The sequence below is a fragment of the Podarcis melisellensis genome (assembly GCF_964234715.1).
Source record: "Podarcis melisellensis genome assembly, chromosome: 2".
Lineage (NCBI taxonomy): Eukaryota > Metazoa > Chordata > Lepidosauria > Squamata > Lacertidae > Podarcis > Podarcis melisellensis.
The window spans coordinates 120836881-120857905 of record NC_138529.1 but is presented as its reverse complement, the minus strand read 5'-3'; the positions used below and the strand labels follow the sequence as shown (position 1 = coordinate 120857905).

The following is a 21025-nucleotide window of genomic DNA, read 5'->3' as shown; positions in this document are numbered from 1 at the left end:
GGTATTAAAGATTATGGATAACTTGGAAGAACAGAAAAATATGGACAATGGACTTATATGCAGTTGTAGATGGTAATATTAGGACCAACTGAGGGGATGGGGGGGAAGCCACAAGATTCAGGGTAATCTTCGTTTACGGATTTATTTATTTTTTGGGTAATAAAAAAAAAATTGTTTAAAAAAATCCAGATTATTTTTTTTAAGAACCTTGCCCAAGAAGGGGAGATTAGCAACTAGCCAGCAGTCCTGCAGTGGAAATAGCACCTAACATTCAAAAGCCTGGGAGAAGGTTTTCCTCTTCACCATCCATCTATCGATCCTTCTGTGTCCCTATCTCCACTCCGTAGGAACTTACCAGATGTCTCTGAGGGTCCTGGGAGAAAACGCCCAGAGGTTTTGGGGAGGGATGCAGGAGGCAGTCTGATAAGGTCAACTGTCCATCTTCCTCCTTCCAACCTTGCTAGGTTTGCAGGTTCAGCCGCTTTGGTCCTTCCTGAGGAGCTCAGAAGATGCAGGTTCCTGGGAGGGAGGGAGGAAGAAGCAAAGGGAGCCTCAGAGGCCCTGCAGGGATTCTGCTGCCCAGAACATTCTGCAGCCCCTAGAAAAGCCTCAAAGGGGTTCCCCCTCCCCAACAGGAGCCCCATTTTAAGGGTGTTTTTTTTTTGTAATACCAATTCAATCTTTCTCCCCACGGGGCTTCCTTTTGAGTAAATCTGTACAGGTCTGCTCTGCATATTCCTCCTCTTCTGTAACACCTAGAAACATGTACGAGGCGAATACTTTGGAGAAGACTGCTCCACTCCCTTCCTCCAGCCAGGGCTTTCTTGACTTTTGTGGGGGGGGGGTCATTTCCCCCTCCAGCTCCCATCCATTCATTTCTCCTCCACACACAACCCCCTGGAACTCAGCACACCTCTCCTAGCCTTGGATAGCAATGATGATGGTCAGATCCAGCTTCTTTCAAAATATTTTGCAGAGCTGAAAGTTTAAACAAGTCGTGGGGGCGGGGGGGGGGGGAGAGAAGCCAAGGCAGCCCCAGACCCCTGCAGAGATTTCTGAGGCACCCCAGCAACCCCTGCTACAGGAAAAGAAGGGTGACTTGCTCCTGAACGCCAGCAGGCTCATGTCTGACAGAGGCTCTCCTTCACTCCATTAAAAAACACTCCTTTCCTTCTGACTTCCTTTCTTTCTGCCATCTTGGAAATCTTGTCTCTGGAGATTTCCCTGCCAGTGCCCAAGATGGAGCCCTTTCTCCCAAAGGACACATCTCTCTCTTGTAAACAAAATCTGCCCTTTTTCCTATTAGTAGGAGAAAATAACAGAGGCCAACCAGAGAATATTGAGAAGCAAAGCAGCTAGTAAGCCTGATCTTTATTGATCTGTTGCAACAGGGTCCTCACTCACCACGGACAGGACAGGAGGAACCCAGAACAATGGCGTGCAAGGCCTTATATAGACATTTTGAAATTGCCACCCTGTAGCTCAAGACCACCACCCCAGATAAATCAAACCTACACCACAGAAAAGGCGGTCTAAAACAGAAATTTGAATTTTGCTTTTCTTCTGTAGTTTATCTCCTGTCTGGCAGGTTACTTGATTGGATACCCTGCTTACTTGATTGGATACCCTGGGGAGCCTGGCCAGTCTTTTGTAATGATAAATACTTAGTAATGATAAATACGCAGGTGGTGCTGTGGATAAACCTCAGTGCCTAGGACTTGCAGATCGTATGGTCGGCGGTTCGAATCCCCGCGGCGGGGTGAGCTCCCGTCGTTCGGTCCCAGCTCCTGCCCACCTAGCAGTTCGAAAGCACCCTTAAGTGCAAGTAGATAAATAGGTACCGCTTTATAGCGGGAAGGTAAACAGCGTTTCCGTGTGCTGCTCTGGTGCCGGTTCGCCGGAGCAGCGTCGTCATGCTGGCCACGTGACCCGGAAGTGTCTGCAGACAGTGCTGGCTTCCGGCCTCTAGAGTGAGATGAGCGCACAACCCTAGAGTCTGTCAAGACTGGCCCGCACGGGCAGGGGTACCTTTACCTTAATGATAAATACTTAGTTCCTGAGTCAGGTCACAGGCTCACCCTGTTCAAACACAAACATACCCTTAAGATAGGATTTGTGAAGGAAAGGCCAACGGGGAGGCTTTTCCATTTTCCTTTGACCTTGCAGAGAAAATAATTGGTCAGTTTGGGACAGTTTGGGAATCAAAAATGGTTCCAGGTTATGAACATTTAACATATATCTAAGACCTCAAAATTCCTATCACACACTCTCTTCTAAAGAAAGAGGGGGGTTTGCCCTGCCGGACTTAAGACTGTACTACGAATCAGCAGCTTTCTGCTGGTTAAAAGACTGGCTACTTCTTGAAAATGCAGACATTTTAGACTTGGAAGGATTCAATAATAGCTTCGGTTGGCATGCATATATTTGGTATGACAAGGTTAAAGTATATAAGGGTTTTAAAAATCATATTGTCAGGAAAGCACTGTATAATGTTTGGATTCGATACAAGGATCTATTGGAAAACAAAACTCCCAGGTGGCTTTCACCAATGGAGGCCAAGGAGGTAAAGAAAATTAATATGAGAACTAATTGGCCAAAATACTCTGAAATCTTAGAACAAGAAGGTGATGAACTTAAATTACAAAGTTTTGAGAAAATAAAGTCCAAGGTAAGAGATTGTCTCCATTATTTTCAAATAATGGAGGTTTATAAACGACAGGAAAATTGGTTTCCAGGTGGAGAAATCGAAACTAGAAACAGAACTGTTAGAACCCAATACTAAGAACTTATCGAGAATGTATAACTTGCTGTTGAAGTGGAATACAAAAGAGGAGACAGTGAAACCAGCTATGATTAGATGGGCACAGGACATGGGTCATGACATTATGTTCGCTGACTGGGAGCAGTTATGGACCACAGGTATTAAATTTACGGCATGTAATGCCTTAAGAGAAAACATTATGAAAATGATTTATAGGTGGTACATGACTCCAGTCAAGCTTGCGAAGATTTATCACGTGCCCAATAACAAATGTTGGAAATGTAAAGAGACTGAAGGTACCTTCTTCCACCTTTGGTGGACCTGCCCAAGGATTAAGGCCTTCTGGGAAATGATTTATAACGAGATTAAGAAAGTACTTAAACGCACCTTTTATAAAAAACCAGAGGCATTTCTCCTGGGTATGGTCGGCCAATTGGTGCCGAGGAAGGACAAAAACTTTTTTCTGTACGCTACTACGGCAGCAAGGATTCTTCTAGCAAAGTATTGGAAGACACAAGAGTTACCCACGCTGGAGGAGTGGCAAGCGAAAGTGATTGACTTTATGGGACTGGCAGAAATGACTGGCAGAATCTGTGACCAAGAGAAAGAGACTGTGGAGGAAGATTGGAAGAAGTTTAAAATTTATCTTAAGAGTTATTATAAAATTGAGGAGTGCTAAAATGTTAAGGGAAAGGAAGACGTAAAATTACAGCGGTAAATTTTTGTACGATTTAGGGAGAAATTGAAAAGGAGAACAAACTTAAATTTAATTGGTTTAAAGAGTTGCTGAATAATTGTAAAATAAAAAAAAGGAATGCAAAAAGGGGAAGGTATGGGGAAGTCCAAGAAAGGAGGTTTATGAAAATGAGGTTAAGAAAATATGATTTTATGTGTGTGTTTGTATGTTGTTTTTGTTGTATCTGTTTTAAAAAATTGGAAAACTAATAAAAAATTTAAAAACAAAAACAAAACAAAATTCCTATCACACACTCTCTCTACCCTACGGGTGCAAACTTGAATTAAATATTGGGGGGGGGGTTGTGGCAGCAAGCCTTGCTCCATATAATATCACATGATACAATGCACAGACAACCCCCAGGCCCCTCAAGTGTTTTACTGTGGGGGCCAAACCCCTCCAGGCCCCATGGAGTTGGCTCCAATGCTCCACCCCCCAGAACCATAGAACTGTGGAAATGGAAGGGACCCCAAGGGTCATCTAGTCCAACCCCCAGCAATGCAGGGGTCGCAAGGAAAGCATCGCCCACGATGGATGCCCACCCTCTTTCCCCACTTGGAGCCCCCTCTTCTCAAGGGGCGCCCACTTTCCAGCCCCCCAAACAACTGGGACCTCAGAGGCCTCGGGTCCCATGGCTTCCCTTCCCCCCACCCACCAAGGGGATCCTCCCATTCATCTCTCAGCCCCCCAACAGCCTCCTCTGCACCCCGCGTCGCCCCACGGCCTCCCCTTCGCCCAAAGGACTCACCGCCCCAGAGGCCTCCCAAGACAAGCCGAAAGAGGAGGCGAGGCGGAAGGACAGAGAGAGGGGGGCCCTTTTCCAGGCCGCTCTAGGCAACCGGGCTCGCTCGCTCTCCTTAACCCTTACGTGGCTTCGCCGCTCAGAGATTCCTGCCCAGGGAAAAAGCTGGCGAGGCACCGAGAGGGATCGCGATCGCGTCGTGAGATCCCGCCAGATTCAAGACATGACTCGGCAAGGCTTCCAGGCTGGGAAAGGGGCATCCTTAGGGGGCGAACTCCTAGGGGACCAAGCCCCTTGGGTTGGGGAATGACATATTGGAGGGGTGATAGGTGGGATGGCTCAGTGGGTACAGCCTGAGGTTCTTCATCCCAGGGTTGCGGGTTCGAGACTCATGTTGGGCAAAAGAGCGCTGCATTGCAGGGGGTTGGACTAGATGACCCTCGGGTCCCCGTCCAACACTACGATTCTAAGATCCGCGGGGCGGGGCGGGGGGGGGGAGGCCAGAGCCAGTCTGCAAGACCAATATGGGGCTGGTTGGCTTACAATAAGAGAATCGGGGAATGGGAGAGATTCAAGGGGACCCGCGAGGGTCATCCAGCCCAACCCGTTGCGATGCTGGACTCTCCACGGAAGCATCCACGAGAGACGCCCTCCAACTGCCAGCCTGCTCCGCCGAGGATGCCATGCGCGGCCCCCTTTCAAAGCAAGAGGTTCTGTCCCTGGGGGGAGCGGGTGGGATGGAGGAAGTCAATGCAACCAGTGGCGTAGCGTGGGTTGTCAGCACCTGGGGCAAGGCAAGTGATTTGCACCCCCTAACCCGTGGATTTGCGCCCCCTAACCCTAAACCCCAGATGTTGCCCCCGGTGCAGCCGCCCCCCCTGCACCCTCCCCCCACGCTACGCCACTGAATGCAACTCTGCGGAAGTAGAGGGAATATTCTCCACCCGCCACCCGCCCCGCGCACTCAAATAAATAAATAAATAAATAAAAAAGACTTAACTAACTGACCTATCGCGATGCAGATAGCTCGGTTCTGCACCCCTGATATGAATCCTGGCTCTGCCCAGGCCTCTAGACTGGAGGTGGGCTCTGCAAAAAGGACACAGCGAGGCGAGATGCAGAAGCCGGCTGCGTCCTGAAGAAGGGGCTGCATCCTCTACCCCGAGGTCAAGAGAGAGGCAGTGGGGTGTAGTGGGTGGAAACACCTGTTCTGCCCTCCTTCCCTTTCCGCAGATGCTCAGCCAAAGCCCCCTGCTTCCTTTATTCCTCTATTGGGGGGAGAGGAGGACCTGGGACAGGCGGAGGAGAGGAAAGCTTCCATGAAGCAGAAACCTAGTTCGTCAGATGCACTTTGTGATGGTGAAATGAACTGGAGTCCAGGCAAACTGAAGCCCTCCCGAATGAGCCACTACGCACTTTTGCCATTTGTTTATGCATAATAATAATAATAATAATAATAATAATAATAATACTAAGCTATCAAAATGACATGTGAGGGGCAGCAGTCTGGTGATGCAGTTCCCCCGAAATTCCGCCAGAGGGCCGGAGCCTCTCTCTGATTGGTTCCCAAGATGGAGGGGGCGGAGCCAGCACTTTTGGAGGGAAAATAGAAGGAGCTGTTTCTGAGGGGAGAGAGTTGGAGAAGGGCTTGACTTGAGAAGTTAGAATCGGATGGGGCTCAGGTTGAGGGGCAGGGCTTGATTTGAGAGGAGAAACAGGGCTGGATTTGAGAAGAGGGAGGGGGATTGTTTGGAGGTGGGTGGAGGATAGGATTTGTCTGAGGAAAAATTGGTTCTGATTTGGGTTGAACACCCACCCTGAGGAGACTGTCCACAGCGAGACGAAAGACCCTCTCAGCTTGGAGAGGGAGACCCAGTTGGGGGTCTGGGGAAGGTCTACGGACAGTAGTGTCCTGGGAGGGCTGACTGAGGCAGGAGCAGCAGAACCTGGGGGAATTCAGGCTCCTCCGGGTCACCTTCCAGTCAGGAGGGGGCAGTTCTTCTAGGGAGTGTCAGGTGTGCGTACAGGAGCCAGGCCCTGTGACCAGGACAGGGGCCTTCCTAAGTTTGTTCTGAAGAGGCAAGGCTGAGGCTGATTGGTAACTCACAGCACCTGGTGGCAAGAGCTGGGAAGGGATACAGTGGGACCTCGGATTACATGTGCTTCAGGTTACATACGCTTCAGCTTACAGACTCCACTAACCAAGAAATAGTACCTTGGGTTAAGAACTTTGCTTCAGGATGAGAACAGAAATCACACGGCAGCGGCGCAGCAGCAGCGGGAGGCCCCATTAGCTAAAGTGGTGCTTCAGGTTAAGAACAGTTTCAGGTTAAGAACAGACCTCCGGAACGAATTAAGTACTTAACCCGAGGTACCACTGTATACCCCTTCATGGATCACTGCCTTGCCATGGCGAAGGGGCTTGAATAACTCAGAGAAGCTATAAGCTATGCCGTGCAGGGCCACCCAAGATGGACAGGTCATAGTGGAGAGTTTTGACCAAACGTGATCCACCTGGAGCAGGAACCAGCAAGCCACTCCAGTATCCTTGCCAAGAAAACTCCACGGACAAAGGCAACAGGCATATAAAAGTTATGACGCTGGAAGATGAGCCCCTCAGGTCGGAAGGCGTCCAACATGCTACTGGGGAAGAGCGGAGGACAAGTACAAGTAGATGCAGAGCTGATGAAGTGGCTGGGCCAAAGCCGAAAGGACGCTCAGTTGCGGATATGCCTGGAAGCGAAAGGAAAGTCCAATGTTGTAAAGAAAAATATTGCATAGGAACCTGGAATGTAAGAACCATGAACCTGGGTAAGTTGGAGGTGGTCAAAAATGAGATGGCAAGAATAAATATTGACATCCTGGGCATCAGTGAACTAAAACGGACGGGAATAGGCGAATTCAGTTCGGATGACCATCATATCTACTACTGTGGGCAAGAATCCCGTAAAAGAAATGGAGTGGCCCTCATAGTCAACAAAAGAGTGGCGAAAGCTGTACTGGGATGCAATCTCAAAAATGATAGAATGATCTCGATACGAATCCAAGGCAGACCTTTTAACATCACAGTAATCCAAGTTTATGCACCAACCACTGGTGCTGAAGAAACTAAAATTGACCAATTCTATGAAGACTTGTTGTTGTTGTTGTTTAGTCGTTTAGTCGTGTCCGACTCTTCGTGACCCCATGGATCAGAGAACGCCAGGCACCTCTGTCCTCTACTGCCTCCCGCAGTTTGGTCAAACTCATGCTGGTAGCCTCGAAAACACTATCCAACCATCTCGTCCTCTGTCGCCCCCTTCTCCTTGTGCCCTCCATCTTTCCCAACATCAGGGTCTTCTCCAGGGAGTCTTCTCTTCTCATGAGGTGGCCACAGTACTGGAGCCTCAGCTTCACAATCTGTCCTTCCAGTGAGCACTCAGGGTTGATTTCCTTCAGTATGGAGAGGTTTGATCTTCTTGCAGTCCATGGGACTCTCAAGAGTCTCCTCCAGCACCATAATTCAAAAGCATCAATTCTTCGGCGATCAGCCTTCTTTATGGTCCAGCTCTCACTTCCATACATCACTACTGGGAAAACCATAGCTTTAACTATACGAACCTTTGTTGGCAAGGTGATGTCTCTACTTCTCAAGATGCTGTCTAGGCCTGTCATTGCCCTTCTCCCAAGAAGCAGGTGTCTTTTAATTTCGTGGCTGCTGTCACCATCTGCAGTGATCATTGAGCCCAAGAAAGTAAAATCTCTCACTACCTCCATTTCTTCCCCTTCTATTTGCCAGGAGGTGATGGGACCAGTGGCCATGATCTTCGTTTTTTTGATGTTGAGCTTCAGACCATATTTTGCGCTCTCCTCTTTCACCCTCATTAAAAGGTTCTTTAATTCCTCCTCACTTTCTGCCATCAAGGTTGTGTCATCTGCATATCTGAGGTTGTTGATATTTCTTCCGGCAATCTTAATTCCGGCTAGGGATTCATCCAGCCCAGCCTTTCGCATGATGAATTCTGCATATAAGTTAAATAAGCAGGGAGACAAAATACAGCCTTGTCGTACTCCTTTCCCAATTTTGAACCAATCAGTTGTACCATATCCAGTTCTAACTGTAGCTTCTTGTCCCACATAGAGATTTCTCAGGAGACAGATGAGGTGATCTGGCACTCCCATTTCTTTAAGAACTTGCCATAGTTTGCTGTGGTCGACACCGTCAAAGGCTTTTGCATAGTCAATGAAGCAGAAGTAGATGTCTTTCTGGAACTCTCTAGCTTTCTCCATAATCCAGCGCATGTTTGCAATTTGGTCTCTGGTTCCTCTGCCTCTTCTAAATCCAGCTTGCACTTCTGGGAGTTCTCGGTCCACATACTGCTTGAGCCTTCCTTGTAGAATTTTAAGCATAACCTTGCTAGCGTGTGAAATGAGTGCAATTGTGCGGTAGTTGGAGCATTCTTTGGCACTGCCCTTCTTTGGGATTGGGATGTAGACTGATCTTCTCCAATCTTCTGGCCACTGCTGAGTTTTCCAAACTTGCTGGCATATTGAGTGTAGCACCTTAACAGCATCATCTTTTAAAATTTTAAATAGTTCAGCTGGAATACCGTCACTTCCACTGGCCTTGTTATTTGCAGTGCTTTCTAAGGCCCATTTGACTTCACTCTCCAGGATGTCTGGCTCAAGGTCAGCAACCACACTACCTGGGGTATACGGGACATCCATTTCTTTCTGGTATAATTCCTCTGTGTATTCTTGCCACCTCTTCTTGATGTCTTCTGCTTCTGTTAGGTCCTTTCCACTTTTGTCCTTTATTATGGAAATCTTTGTACGAAATGTTCCTTTCATATCTCCAATTTTCTTGAACAGATCTCTGGTTCTTCCCATTCTATTGCTTTCCTCTATTTCTTTGCATTGCTCGTTTAAGAAGGTCTTCTTGTCTCTCCTTTCTATTCTTTGGAAATCTGCATTCAATTTCCTGTATCTTTCACCATCTCCCTTGCATTTTGCTTGCCTTCTCTCCCCCGCTATTTGTAAGGCCTCATTGGACAGCCACTTTGCTTTCTTGCATTTCCTTTTCATTGGGATGGTTTTCGTTGCTGCCTCCTGTATAATGTTACGAGCCTCCATCCATAGTTCTTCAGGCACTCTGTCCACCAAATCTAAATCCTTAAACCTGTTCCTCACTTCCACTGTGTATTCATAAGGGATTTGACTTAGATTGTATCTTACCGGCCCAGTGGTTTTTCCTACTTTCTTCAGTTTAAGTTTGAATTTTGCTATAAGAAGCTGATGATCTGAGCCACAGTCAGCTCCAGGTCTTGTTTTTGCTGACTGTATAGAGCTTCTCCATCTTTGGCTGCAGAGAATATAATCAATCTGATTTCGATGCTGCCCATCTGGTGATGTCCATGTGTAGAGTCGTCTCTTGTGTTGTTGGAAAAGCGTGTTTGTGATGACCAGCTTGTTCTCTTGACAGAACTCTATTAGCCTTTGCCCTGCTTCGTTTTGATCTCCAAGGCCAAACTTGCCAGTTGTTCCTTTTATCTCTTGACTCCCTACTTTAGCATTCCAATCCCCTATGATGAGAAGAACATCCTTCTTTGGTGTCACTTCTATAAGGTGTTGCAAGTCTTCATAGAATTGGTCAATTTCAGTTTCTTCAGCACCAGTAGTTGGTGCATAAACTTGGATTACTGTGATGTTAAAAGGTCTGCCTTGGATTCGTATCGAGATCATTCTATCATTTTTGAGATTGCATCCCAGTACAGCCTTCGCCACTCTTTTGTTGACTATGAGGGCCACTCCATTTCTTTTACAGGTTTCTTGCCCACAGTAGTAGATATGATGGTCATCCGAACTGAATTCACCCATTCCCGTCCATTTTAGTTCACTGATGCCCAGGATGTCAATATTTATTCTTGCCATCTCATTTTTGACCACCTCCAACTTACCCAGGTTCATGGTTCTTACATTCCAGGTTCCTATGCAATATTTTTCTTTACAGCATTGGACTTTCCTTTCGCTTCCAGGCATATCCGCAACTGAGCGTCCTTTCGGCTTTGGCCCAGCCGCTTCATCAGCTCTGGATCTACTTGTACTTGCCCTCCGCTCTTCCCCAGTAGCATGTTGGACGCCTTCCGACCTGAGGGGCTCATCTTCCAGCGTCATAACTTTTATATGCCTGTTGTCTTTGTCCATGGAGTTTTCTTGGCAGGGATACTGGAGTGGCTTGCCGGTTCCTCCTCCAGGTGGATCACGTTTGGTCAAAACTCTCCACTGTGACCTGTTCATCTTGGGTGCCCTGCTCGGCATAGTTCATAGCTTCTCTGAGTTCTTCAAGCCCCTTCGCCACGGCAAGGCAGTGATCCATGAAGGGGCTATGAAGACTTACAACACCTTATAGAAACGACACCAAAGAAGGATGTTCTTCTCATTATAGGGGATTGGAATGCTAAAGTAGGGAATCAAGAGATAAAAGGAACAACTGGCAAATTTGGCCTTGGAGTTCAAAACGAAGCAGGGCAAAGGCTAATAGAGTTCTGCCAAGAGAACAAGCTGGTCATCACAAACACGCTTTTCCAACAACACAAGAGACGACTCTATACATGGACATCACCAGATGGACAGCATCGAAATCAGATTGATTATATTCTCTGCAGCCAAAGATGGAGAAGCTCTATACAGTCAGCAAAAACAAAACCTGGAGCTGACTGTGGCTCAGATCATCAGCTTCTTATAGCAAAATTCAAGCTTAAACAGGAAAAACCACTGGGCCGGTAAGATACAATCTAAGATAGATCCCTTATGAATACGCAGTGGAAGTGAGGAACAGGTTTAAGGATTTAGATTTGGTGGACAGAGTGCCTGAAGAACTATGGATGGAGGATCATAACATTATACAGGAGGCAGCAACGAAAACCATCCCAATGAAAAGGAAATGCAAGAAAGCAAAGTGGCTGTCCAATGAGGCCTTACAAATAGCAGGGGAGAGAAGGCAAGCAAAATGCAAGGGAGATGGTGAAAGATACAGGAAATTGAATGCAGATTTCCAAAGAATAGCAAGGAGAGACAAGAAGGCCTTCTTAAACGAGCAATGCAAAGAAATAGAGGAAAGCAATAGAATGGGAAGAACCAGAGATCTGTTCAAGACAATTGGAGATATGAAAGAAACATTTCGTACAAAGATTACTATAATAAAAGACAAAAGTGGAAAGGACCTAACAGAAGCAGAAGACATCAAGAAGAGGTGGCAAGAGTACACAGAGGAACTATACCAGAAAATTCCTTCCAGTAGCACCTTAAAGACCAACTAAGTTAGTTCTAGGTATGAGCTTTCGTGTGCATGCACACTTCTTCAGATACACTGAAACAGAAGTCACCAGACCCTTCTATATAGTGAGAAGGTGGGGAGGGGTATTACTCAGAAGGGTGGTGGGAATGGGTGATTGGCAGATAGCTGTGATGAGCCTGTTGACGACTCTTAACGACTGCAATAGGTCTTACAGGAAAGACCTCCTCTCCCCCCAATAGAGGAATAAAGGAAGCAGGGGGCTTTGGCTGAGCGCCTGCGGAAAGGGAAGGAGGGCAGAACAGGTGTTTCCACCCACTACACCCCACTGCCTCTCTCTTGACATCGGGGTAGAGGATGCAGCCCCTTCTTCAGGGCGCAGCCGGCTTCTGCATCTCGCGTTGCTGTGTCCTTTTTGCAGAGCCCACCTCCAGTCTAGAGGCCTGGGCATAGCCAGGATTTATATCAGGGGTGCAGAACCGAGCTATCTGCATCACGATAGGTCAGTTAGTTAATTCTTATTTATTTATTTATTTACTTGATTGCGCGGGGCGGGTGGCGGGTGGAGAATAGAATATTCCCTCTACTTCCGCAGAGTTGCATTCAGTGGCGTAGCGTGGGGGGTGCAGGGGGGGGCCGGCTGCACCGGGCGCAACAGCTGGGGGTTAGGGGGCGCAAATTACTTGCCTCGCCCCGGGTGCTGACAACCCACGCTACGCCACTGGTTGCATTGACTTCCTCCATCCCACCCGCTCCCCCAGGAACAGAACCTCTTGCTTTGAAAGGGGGCCGCGCATGGCATCCTCGGCGGAGCAGGCTGGCAGTTGGAGGGCGTCTCTCGTGGATGCTTCCGTGGAGAGTCCAGCATCGCAACGGGTTGGGCTGGATGACCCTCGCGGGTCCCCTTGAATCTCTCCCATTCCCCGATTCTCTTATTGTAAGCCAACCAGCCCCATATTGGTCTTGCAGACTGGCTCTGGCCTCCCCCCCCCCCGCCCCGCCCCGCCCCGCCCCGAGGATCTTAGAATCGTAGTGTTGGACGGGGACCCGAGGGTCATTTAGTCCAACCCCCTGCAATGCAGCGCTCTTTTGCCCAACATGAGTCTCGAACCCGCAACCCTGGGATGAAGAGCCTCAGGCTGTACCCACTGAGCCATCCCACCTATCGCCCCTCCAATATGTCATTCCCCACCCCAAGGGGCTTGGTCCCCTAGGAGTTCGCCCCCTAAGGATGCCCCTTTCCCAGCCTGGAAGCCTTGCCGAGTCATGTTCTAAATCTGGCGGGATCTCACGACGTGATCGGGATCCCTCTCGGTGCCTCGCCAGCTTTTTCCCTGGGCAGGAATCGCTGAGAGGCGAGGCTACGTAGGGGTTAAGGAGAGCGAGAGAGCCCGGTTGCCTAGAGCGGCCTGGAAAAGGGCCCCTCTCTCTCCGCCCTTCCGCCTCGCCTCCTCTTTCCGCTTGTCTTGGAGGCCTCTGGGGCGGTGAGTCCTTTGGGCGAAGGGGAGGCTGTGGGGCGAGGCGGGGTGCAGGGTAAGCAGTTGGGGGGCTGAGAGATGAATGGGAGGATCCCCTGGGTTGGTGGGGGGAAGGGAAGCCATGGGACCCAAGGACTCTGAGGTCCCAGCACCCTCACACCTACGACCCCCGGGGGGGGGAGTAGGGGGTTGTTTGGGAGGCTCGGAAGTGGGCGCCCCTTGAGAAGAGGGGGCTCCAAGTGGGGAAAGAGGGTGGGCATCCATCGTGGGCGATGCTTTCCTTGCGACCCCTGCATTGCTGGGGGTTGGACTAGATGGTCCCTTCCATTTCCACAGTTCTATGGTTCTGGGGGGTGGAGCATTGGAGCCAACTCCATGGGGCCGGGAGGGGTTTGGCCCCCACAGTAAAACACTTGAGGGGCCTGGAGTGAGTGGGTGGGTGTCTGTGCATTGTATCATGTGATATTATATGGAGCAAGACTTCCTGCCACCCCACTACAATATCTAATTCAAGTTTGCACCCCTAGGGTAGAAAGAGAATGTGATAGGAATTTTGAGGTCTTAGATATATGTTAAATCTTCATAACCTGGAATCATTTTTTATTCCCAAACTGTCCCAAACTGACCAAATGTTTTCTCTGCAAGGTCAAAGGAAAATGGAAAAGCCTCCCCATTGTCCTTTCCTTCACAAATCCTATCTTAAGGGTATGTTTGAACAGGGTGAGCCTGTGATCTGACTCAGGAACTTAGTATTTATCATTAAGGTAAAGGTACCCCTGCCCGTACGGGCCAGTGTTGACAGACTATAGGGTTGTGCGCTCATCTCACTCTAGAGGCCAGGAGCCAGCGCTGTCCGCAGACGCTTCCGGGTCACGTGGCCAGCATGACGACGCTGCTCCGGCGAACCGGCACCAGAGCAGCACACGGAAACGCCGTTTACCTTCCCACTATAAAACGGTACCTATTTATCTACTTGCACTTAAGGGTGCTTTCAAACTGCTAGGTGGGCAGGAGCTGGGACCAAACGACGGGAGCTCACCCCGCCGCGGGGATTCGAACCGCCGACCATGCGATCCGCAAGTCCTAGGCACTGAGGTTTTACCCACAGCGCCACCTGCGTATTTATCATTACTAAGTATTTATCATTACAAAAGACTGGCCAGGCTCCCCAGGGTATCCAATCAAGTAAGCAGAGTATCCAAGCTACAGGGTGGCAATTTCAAAATGTCTATATAAGGCCTTGCACGCCATTGTTCTGGGTTCCTCCTGTCCTGTTCGTGGTGAGTGAGGACCCTGTTGCAACAGATCAATGAAGATCAGGCTTACTAGCTGCTTTGCTTCTCAATATTTTCTGGTTGGCCTCTGTTATTTTCTCCTACTAATAGGAAAAAGGGCAGATTTTGTTTACAAGAGAGAGATGTGTCCTTTGGGAGAAAGGGCTCCATCTTGGGCGCTGGCAGGGAAATCTCCAGAGACAAGATTTCCAAGATGGCAGAAAGAAAGGAAGTCAGAAGGAAAGGAGTGTTTTAGTGTTTTTTAATGGAGTGAAGGAGAGCCTGCTGGCGTTCAGGAGGAAGTCACCCTTCTATTCCTGTAGGAGGGGTTGCTGGGGTGCCTCTTAGGGAGGGAAATCTCTGCAGGGGTCTAGGGCTGCCTTGGCTTCTCCCCGCCCCCGCCCCCACGACTTGTTTAAACTTTGAGCTCTGCAAAATATTTTGAAAGAAGCTGGATCTGACCATCATCATTGCTATCCAAGGCTAGGAGAGGTGTGCTGAGTTCCAGGGGGTTGTGTGTGGAGGAGAAATGAATGGATGGGAGCTGGAGGGGGAAATGACCCCCCCCCCACAAAATTCAAGAAAGTCCTGGCTGGAGAAAGGGACTGGAGCAGTCTTCTCCAAAGTATTCACCTGGTACATGTTTCTAGGTGTTACAGAAGAGGAGGAATATGCAGAGCAGACCTGTGCAGATTTACTCATAAGGAAGCCCCGGTGGGGAGAAAGATTGAATTGGTATCACCCAAAAAAAAAACCCCTTAAAAATGGGGCTCCTGTTGGGAAGGGGGAACCCCTTTGGGGCTCTTCTAGGGGCAGCAGAATGTTCTGGACAGCAGAATCCCTGCAGGGCCTCTGAGGCTCCCTTTGCTTCTTCCTCCCTCCCAGGAACCTGCATCTTCTGAGCTCCTCAGGAAGGACCAAAGCGACTGAACCTGCAAACCTAGCAAGGATGGAAGGAGGAAGATGGACAGTTGACCTTATCAGACTGCCTCCTGCATCCCTCCCCAAAACCTCTGGGCGTTTTCTCCCAGGACCCTCAGAGACATCTGGTAAGTTCCTATGGAGTGGAGATAGGGACACAGAAGGATCGATAGATGGATGGTGAAGAGGAAAACCTTCTCCCAGGCTTTTGAATGTTAGGTGCTATTTCCACTGCAGGACTGCTGGCTAGTTGCTAATCTCCCCTTCTTGGGCAAGGTTCTTAAAAAAAAAATCTGGATATTTTTAAACAATTTTTTTTATTACAAAAAATAATAATCCATAAACGAAGATTACCCTGAATCTTGTGGCTTCCCCCCATCCCCTCAGTTGGTCCTAATATTACCATCTACAACTGCATATAAGTCCATTCTCCATATTTTTCAGTTCATCCAAGTTATCCATAATCTTTAATACCTTACAAGTGCAGTTAAAAGCCTTCTAATGTTTTCATCTGCTTACAACGGTCTCCTAGATAAATTGTAATATCGCTATTATTATTATTTATCCCAACCATATAGGCAGCTGGGTTTTCTTTTCATTTCTCCTTTGTGTTCATGAAGCATGCGTACTAGTTCTTAAACTATCATCTGCTATTTCTCCTTGTGATCTCGATTCACCTTATTATCTCGACAGAACTATAAATCTATCACTCTCAGGTTCAGCATGGGCCTTGAACACATTCTTTCACAGATAACACCCTGTTTCTTAGTCTTAATTGCACCCTCAACAAGGAAAGGAGTTTAGGGAGAATCCTTTGATTCAGCTAAGGATTCATTTTTATTCATTTATTCCACATTGGAGCAGGACCTATTTTTCTTGCATGGTGGGTTTCAAGAGGAAGGCACCTCTTTCACCATGGAAACAGTGAAAGACTTATCCTTCAACAGCTAAATGTGAGGCTCCCTTTGTTTCTTCTTCCCTCAGGAACCTGCGGCTTGTTTTCGCTTCTGAGCTCCTCAGGAAGGTTGAAAGAGTCTGATTCTGCAAACCTAGCTAGAATGGAAGGAGGAAGATGGACGGTGGACTTGGTCAGGCTGCCTCCTGCATCCCTCTCCAAAACTGTTGAGCATTCCCTCCCAGGACCCTCAGAGAGATCTGGTGAGTTGCAGGGGAAAAGGGCAGGGATGGGTGGAGACAGGAGGGGGGAAATACATTGGCAAGGGGAAAAGATGGAGAGGAGAGAAAAGGCAGGAAGAAGGAGGCAGAGAGGCCTTTTCCCATGCTCCTCTTTGTTAATGGAATCTGTTTCATAGAGGAGCCAGAAACCTTTTTCCTCTCACAGCATTTTGATTTTACATGTGTCCCCCCCCCCACTACATGATGAAATGATGATGATTACCTAAACTAATACAGAAATATGGGTAAAGGGTGTTGGGGAAATGCTTTTAGTAATTACAGATTATATATATTTTTGAATCACTTCTACCACTTTTTTCTAGACAATTATAATTATGTATGTAATTTATATATCGCCCTTCATACAAAGATGTTCCTTGAAACCCTAAAATCATTTCTCCCTTTTCCTCCGAAGCAGGTGGTGCACACAATCGACAGAACTCTGCAGAATGTGGAATGAGTTTTATTGCTGGTGGAAACCTTACAAACAATCAACAAACTCACACAGGGGAAAAACTATTTCAGTGTAATGAGTGTGGAAAGAGCTTCTGTCAGAGGGTGAAGCTTTCAAATCATCAACGAACTCACACGGGGGAAAGACCATTTAAATGTATGGAATGCGGTAAGAGTTGTAGTCGTAATGACGTTCTTAAACTACACCAGCGAATTCATACAGGGGAAAAACAGTATGAATGTGTGGAGTGTGGGAAGTGCTTCAGTGAGAGTGGAAAACTTAAAAGACATCAACGGACTCACACAGGAGAAAAACCATTTAAATGTATGGAGTGTGGAAAGAGCTTCAGCGAAAGTTGGACCCTTCATATGCATCATCGAAGTCACACAGGGGAGAAACCATTTAAATGTATGGAGTGTGGAAAGAGCTTCAGACAAAATGCAGGCCTTACTTTACATCATTACACCCACACAGGGGAGAAACCATTTAAATGTATGGAGTGTAAAAAGAGCTTCCGTGACAGGGGAACACTTAGAAAACATCAACAAATTCACACAGGGGAAAAGCCATTCACATGTATGGAGTGTGGAAATAGCTTCCGTCAAATCAGTTCACTTCGTGTACATCAACGGATTCACACAGGGGAGAAACCATTTGAATGTCTAGAGTGTGGAAAGTGGTTCAGACGAAAGACACACCTCACTTCACATCGGCGAACTCACACGGGGGAGAAACTATTTAAATGTCTGGAATGTGGAAAGAGTTCCACTGATAGTCGAACACATGCAGAACACCAACGAACTCACACAGGAGAGAAACCACTTAAATGTATGGAGTGTGGAAAGAGGTTCCGTTATAGCAGCTCACTTACTTCACATCAGCGAACTCACACAGGGGTTAAACCATTTAAATGTATGGAGTGTGGAAAGAGCTTTGGTCAGAGTGTCCAGTTTACTATACATCAGCGAACTCACACAGGGGTTAAACCATTTAAATGTATGGAATGTGGAAAGAGTTTCCGTCAGAGAGCACACCTTTACATACATAAACGTATTCACACAGGGGTGAAAGACTTTAAATGCTTGGAGTGTGGAAAGAGTTTCAGTCGACGACATAGACTTAGTGAACACCAGAGAACTCACACAGGGGAGAAACCATTTGAATGTATGCAATGTGGAAAGAGCTTCAGTCACAGTGGAGCCCTTAGAACTCACCAGCAAACTCACACAGGGGTGAAACACTTTAAATGCTTGGAGTGTGGAAAGAGCTACAGTCGACGTGATAAACTTCGTAAACATCAGAGAACTCACACAGAGGAGAAACGTATGGAGTGTGGAAAAAGTTTCCATCAGAGTGCACAGCTTACTTTACATAAACATACTCACACAGGGGAGAAACCTTTTAAATGTATGGAGTGTGGAAAGAGCTTCAGTTGGAAGAATCAGCTTAATTCGCATCAACGAACTCACACAGGGGAGAAACCCTTTAAATGTATGGAGTGTGGAAAGAGGTTCAGCGAAAGTTGCTCCCTTAATATTCATCATCGAACCCACACAGGGGAGAAACCATTTAAATGTATGGAGTGTGGAAAGAGCTTCCGTCAGAGGACACACCTTACTTTACATAAACGTACTCACACAGGGGTGAAACTTTAAATGCTTGGAGTGTGGAAAGAGCTTCAGTCAACGTGGGAAACATAGTGAACATTCACTCAATGTTCATTATTTTACATAGAATGCTAGAGTTCACCCTTTTTGGATGGGGCAGTGTGGAAACACATTCACTTTATTTTGTTTACTTCTCTGGAACAAATGAACTTCAAAGGCAGACTAGCATGACAATCCACCAAGAGGTTCAGTGCTGGCCCTTGTGGACTGAATCAGGACCATGGATGTTTTTCACAATATTTGGGTTAATCAGATTCCCAGTGCCAACTACAGTGGTACCTTGATTTAAGAGCAGCTTCGTTTATGGACAACTTAGTTTATGAACAACTTGGAATAAGAATGCTACAAACCTGTAAGTAGGTGTTTGGGTTTGTGAACTTTGCCTTGGAAACAGAACATGTTCTGCTTCCTGTTGAGTGTGTTCCGTTTGTAAATTGAGTCCCCCACTGCTACTCAGAGGCTTCCTGTTGAGTCTGTCGGCTGTTGAGTCCGGAGCACCCACACAACACAGAGGTGATATTTGGAGCTTTTGTCTTTGCTATTTTTTGTTTGTGTGGCTTTTTTTTAGTTTTACTGTGTCTTGTTCTTTTTTTTTGGTACTGACTTCTGACTGTGGCTTGTTACTTCGTTTTTGTGACTGTGTGGAACCCAGTTCAGCTACTGGTTGATTGTGTGACTGCAGAAATGGATAAAAGCCCCCCATACAAACAATTACTATCATCAGTGCACGTAAGAAAAAAATAGTAATTTTGAGTTTTATCATCTACAATACTGTCTTATTTATTTTATTGTACAGTACATTGATTATTGCCTTCCTTTTATGCATCAGTGGTCTTGTTAGATAGTAAAAATCATGTTAAATTGCTGTTTTAGTGGTTGTTTTTCATTGTCTGGAATGGATTAATCCATTTTCCATTAATTTCTATGGGAAAGCATGCCTTGGTTTAAAGACAGACTTCCTGAAAAGATTAAGTTCGTAAACCAAGGTATCACACTGATTTTGTGTGTGAAAACAACTATTAATAAAAGCGGTGGACTTGTAATCTGGTGAACCGGCTTCGTGTCTCCGCTCCTCCACATGCAGCTGCTGGGTGACCTTGGGCTAGTCACACTTCTCTGAAGTCTCTCAGCCCCACTCACTTCACAGAGTGTTTGTTGTGGGGGAGGAAGGGAAAGGAGATTGTTAGCTGCTTTGAGATTCTTTAAGGGGAGTGAAAGGCGGGATATCAAGTCCAAACTCTTCTTCTTCTTGACTGGGAAGGAGGAGGAGATTAAAGCTGTCATGATTCAATGGGCCCAGGAGTTTGGATATAACACAGATATGAAAGTGGGAAAATTTATGGAAAGTAAATCTGAAATTCACAGAATGCTATACCTTGAGGTAACATTTCCAAAAAAATGTTAAGTAAGAAAAAGGAAACAGGAGAAATAATATTTTATTATACAACAAGTGGATATGTTTTTGCAATAAGTCAGTAATGGTGAAGAAGAAGAAGAAGAAGAAGAAGAAGAAGAAGAAGAAGAAGAAGAAGAAGAAGAAGAAGAAGAAGAATAGTAGTAGTAGTAGTAGTAGTAGTAGTTTGGATTTGATATCCCGCTTTATCACTACCCGAAGGAGTCTCAAAGCGGCTAACATTTTCCTTTCCCTTCCTCCCCCACATCAAACACTGTGAGGTGCGTGGGGCTGAGAGACTTCAGAGAAGTGTGACTAGCCCAAGGTCACCCAGCAGCTGCATGTGGAGGAGTGGAGATGCGAAACCGGTTCCCCAGATTACGAGACTACCGCTCTTAACCACTACACCACACTGGTTAAATGAAGTATGGAGACGACGGGAAGTCATATGTATATTAAGAATATTTTCTTTGTCAGAAAATATAGTTTACTCTACGCTTAATTTTATTTTCTTTGTAAACAATGGACATGAATGTATGTTTTTTTTTACTTTAAGTCCAATAAAGCATTTTTTGTAAAAAAAGAAAAAAATCTTTTCTATACCACTTTGTATCTTAAAGTAAAAAAACTCAAATCTAATTGCAACACATTAAAACATGAAACAAAGCAATCCAGAATAAAACACATTTATACTTTGAGGGGGAAGATTCAGATCCATCTCTGTGACATTTTGCTTTCTCCGTATTTATTTACCTACTTAAATGTTTATAGCTACCCCAATGCAGAAGGACTTCAGGAAGGCAGGATGGTGTAGTGGTGAGAGTGTCAGACGAGGATATGGGAGATCGGCACCCAAATCAGGGTTACCAGACGTCCCCATTTTCCGGGGACAGTCCCAGGATTTCCAAATCTGTTCCCAATATGTCCCCGGATTTCATTGAATGTCCCCGGGGAAACGTGCCAGCAGCGTGCTGCACTTGGCATCCCGATGCTCATGCTCATCCCTCCCCTTTATGCCCCTTTCCTCTTTGGGGCACGCCAGCCCTGCTCGGATTCTTTTGCCTAAGGTGTTATTTTTTTGGGGGGTGGGGGCGGCCTCCTCCGGCTCCGGCCTGCTTCACCATGCCCAGTCCATGATGAAGAAGAAGTG

General features: G+C 46.8%; 2 protein-coding genes across 3 annotated transcripts in view; one reads left to right on the top strand and one right to left on the bottom strand.

Moving 5' to 3' along the window:
• Positions 1-4302, bottom strand: part of LOC309364385 (uncharacterized protein) — a 111187-nt gene extending 106885 nt beyond the window's left edge. The window contains exons 1-2 of the mRNA XM_081901554.1: positions 4246-4302; positions 356-519 (exon numbers count right to left, since the gene is read on the bottom strand). The gene's annotated coding sequence lies outside the window, so the exon portion shown is untranslated. The remainder of the gene's footprint in view (positions 1-355; positions 520-4245) is intronic.
• Positions 4303-14775: 10473 nt separating this feature from the next.
• LOC309364558 (uncharacterized protein) lies at positions 14776-19525 on the top strand. 2 transcript variants are annotated; one of them, XM_081902130.1, is made up of 3 exons: positions 14776-15313; positions 16170-16343; positions 16780-19525. In XM_081902130.1, the coding sequence occupies exons 1-3, from the start codon at positions 15214-15216 to the stop codon at positions 18468-18470; spliced, it is 1965 nt and encodes a 654-aa protein (XP_081758256.1). In that variant the 5' UTR covers positions 14776-15213; the 3' UTR covers positions 18471-19525. The 2 variants fall into 2 exon arrangements, with proteins under 2 accessions (XP_081758256.1, XP_081758255.1); XM_081902129.1 differs by having other exon boundaries at positions 16777-19525.
• Positions 19526-21025: the final 1500 nt, after the last annotated feature.

Bases quoted from the DNA above. Each gene is read 5' to 3' on its own strand.
- LOC309364558 (XM_081902129.1), top strand. From the start codon at position 15,214: ATGGAAGGAGGAAGATGGACAGTTGACCTTATCAGACTGCCTCCTGCA. The intron at 15,314-16,169 runs GTAAGTTCCTAT...TTCTTCCCTCAG, and splicing joins AGGACCCTCAGAGACATCTG to GAACCTGCGGCTTGTTTTCG. The intron at 16,344-16,776 runs GTGAGTTGCAGG...TTTCCTCCGAAG, and splicing joins AGGACCCTCAGAGAGATCTG to CAGGTGGTGCACACAATCGA.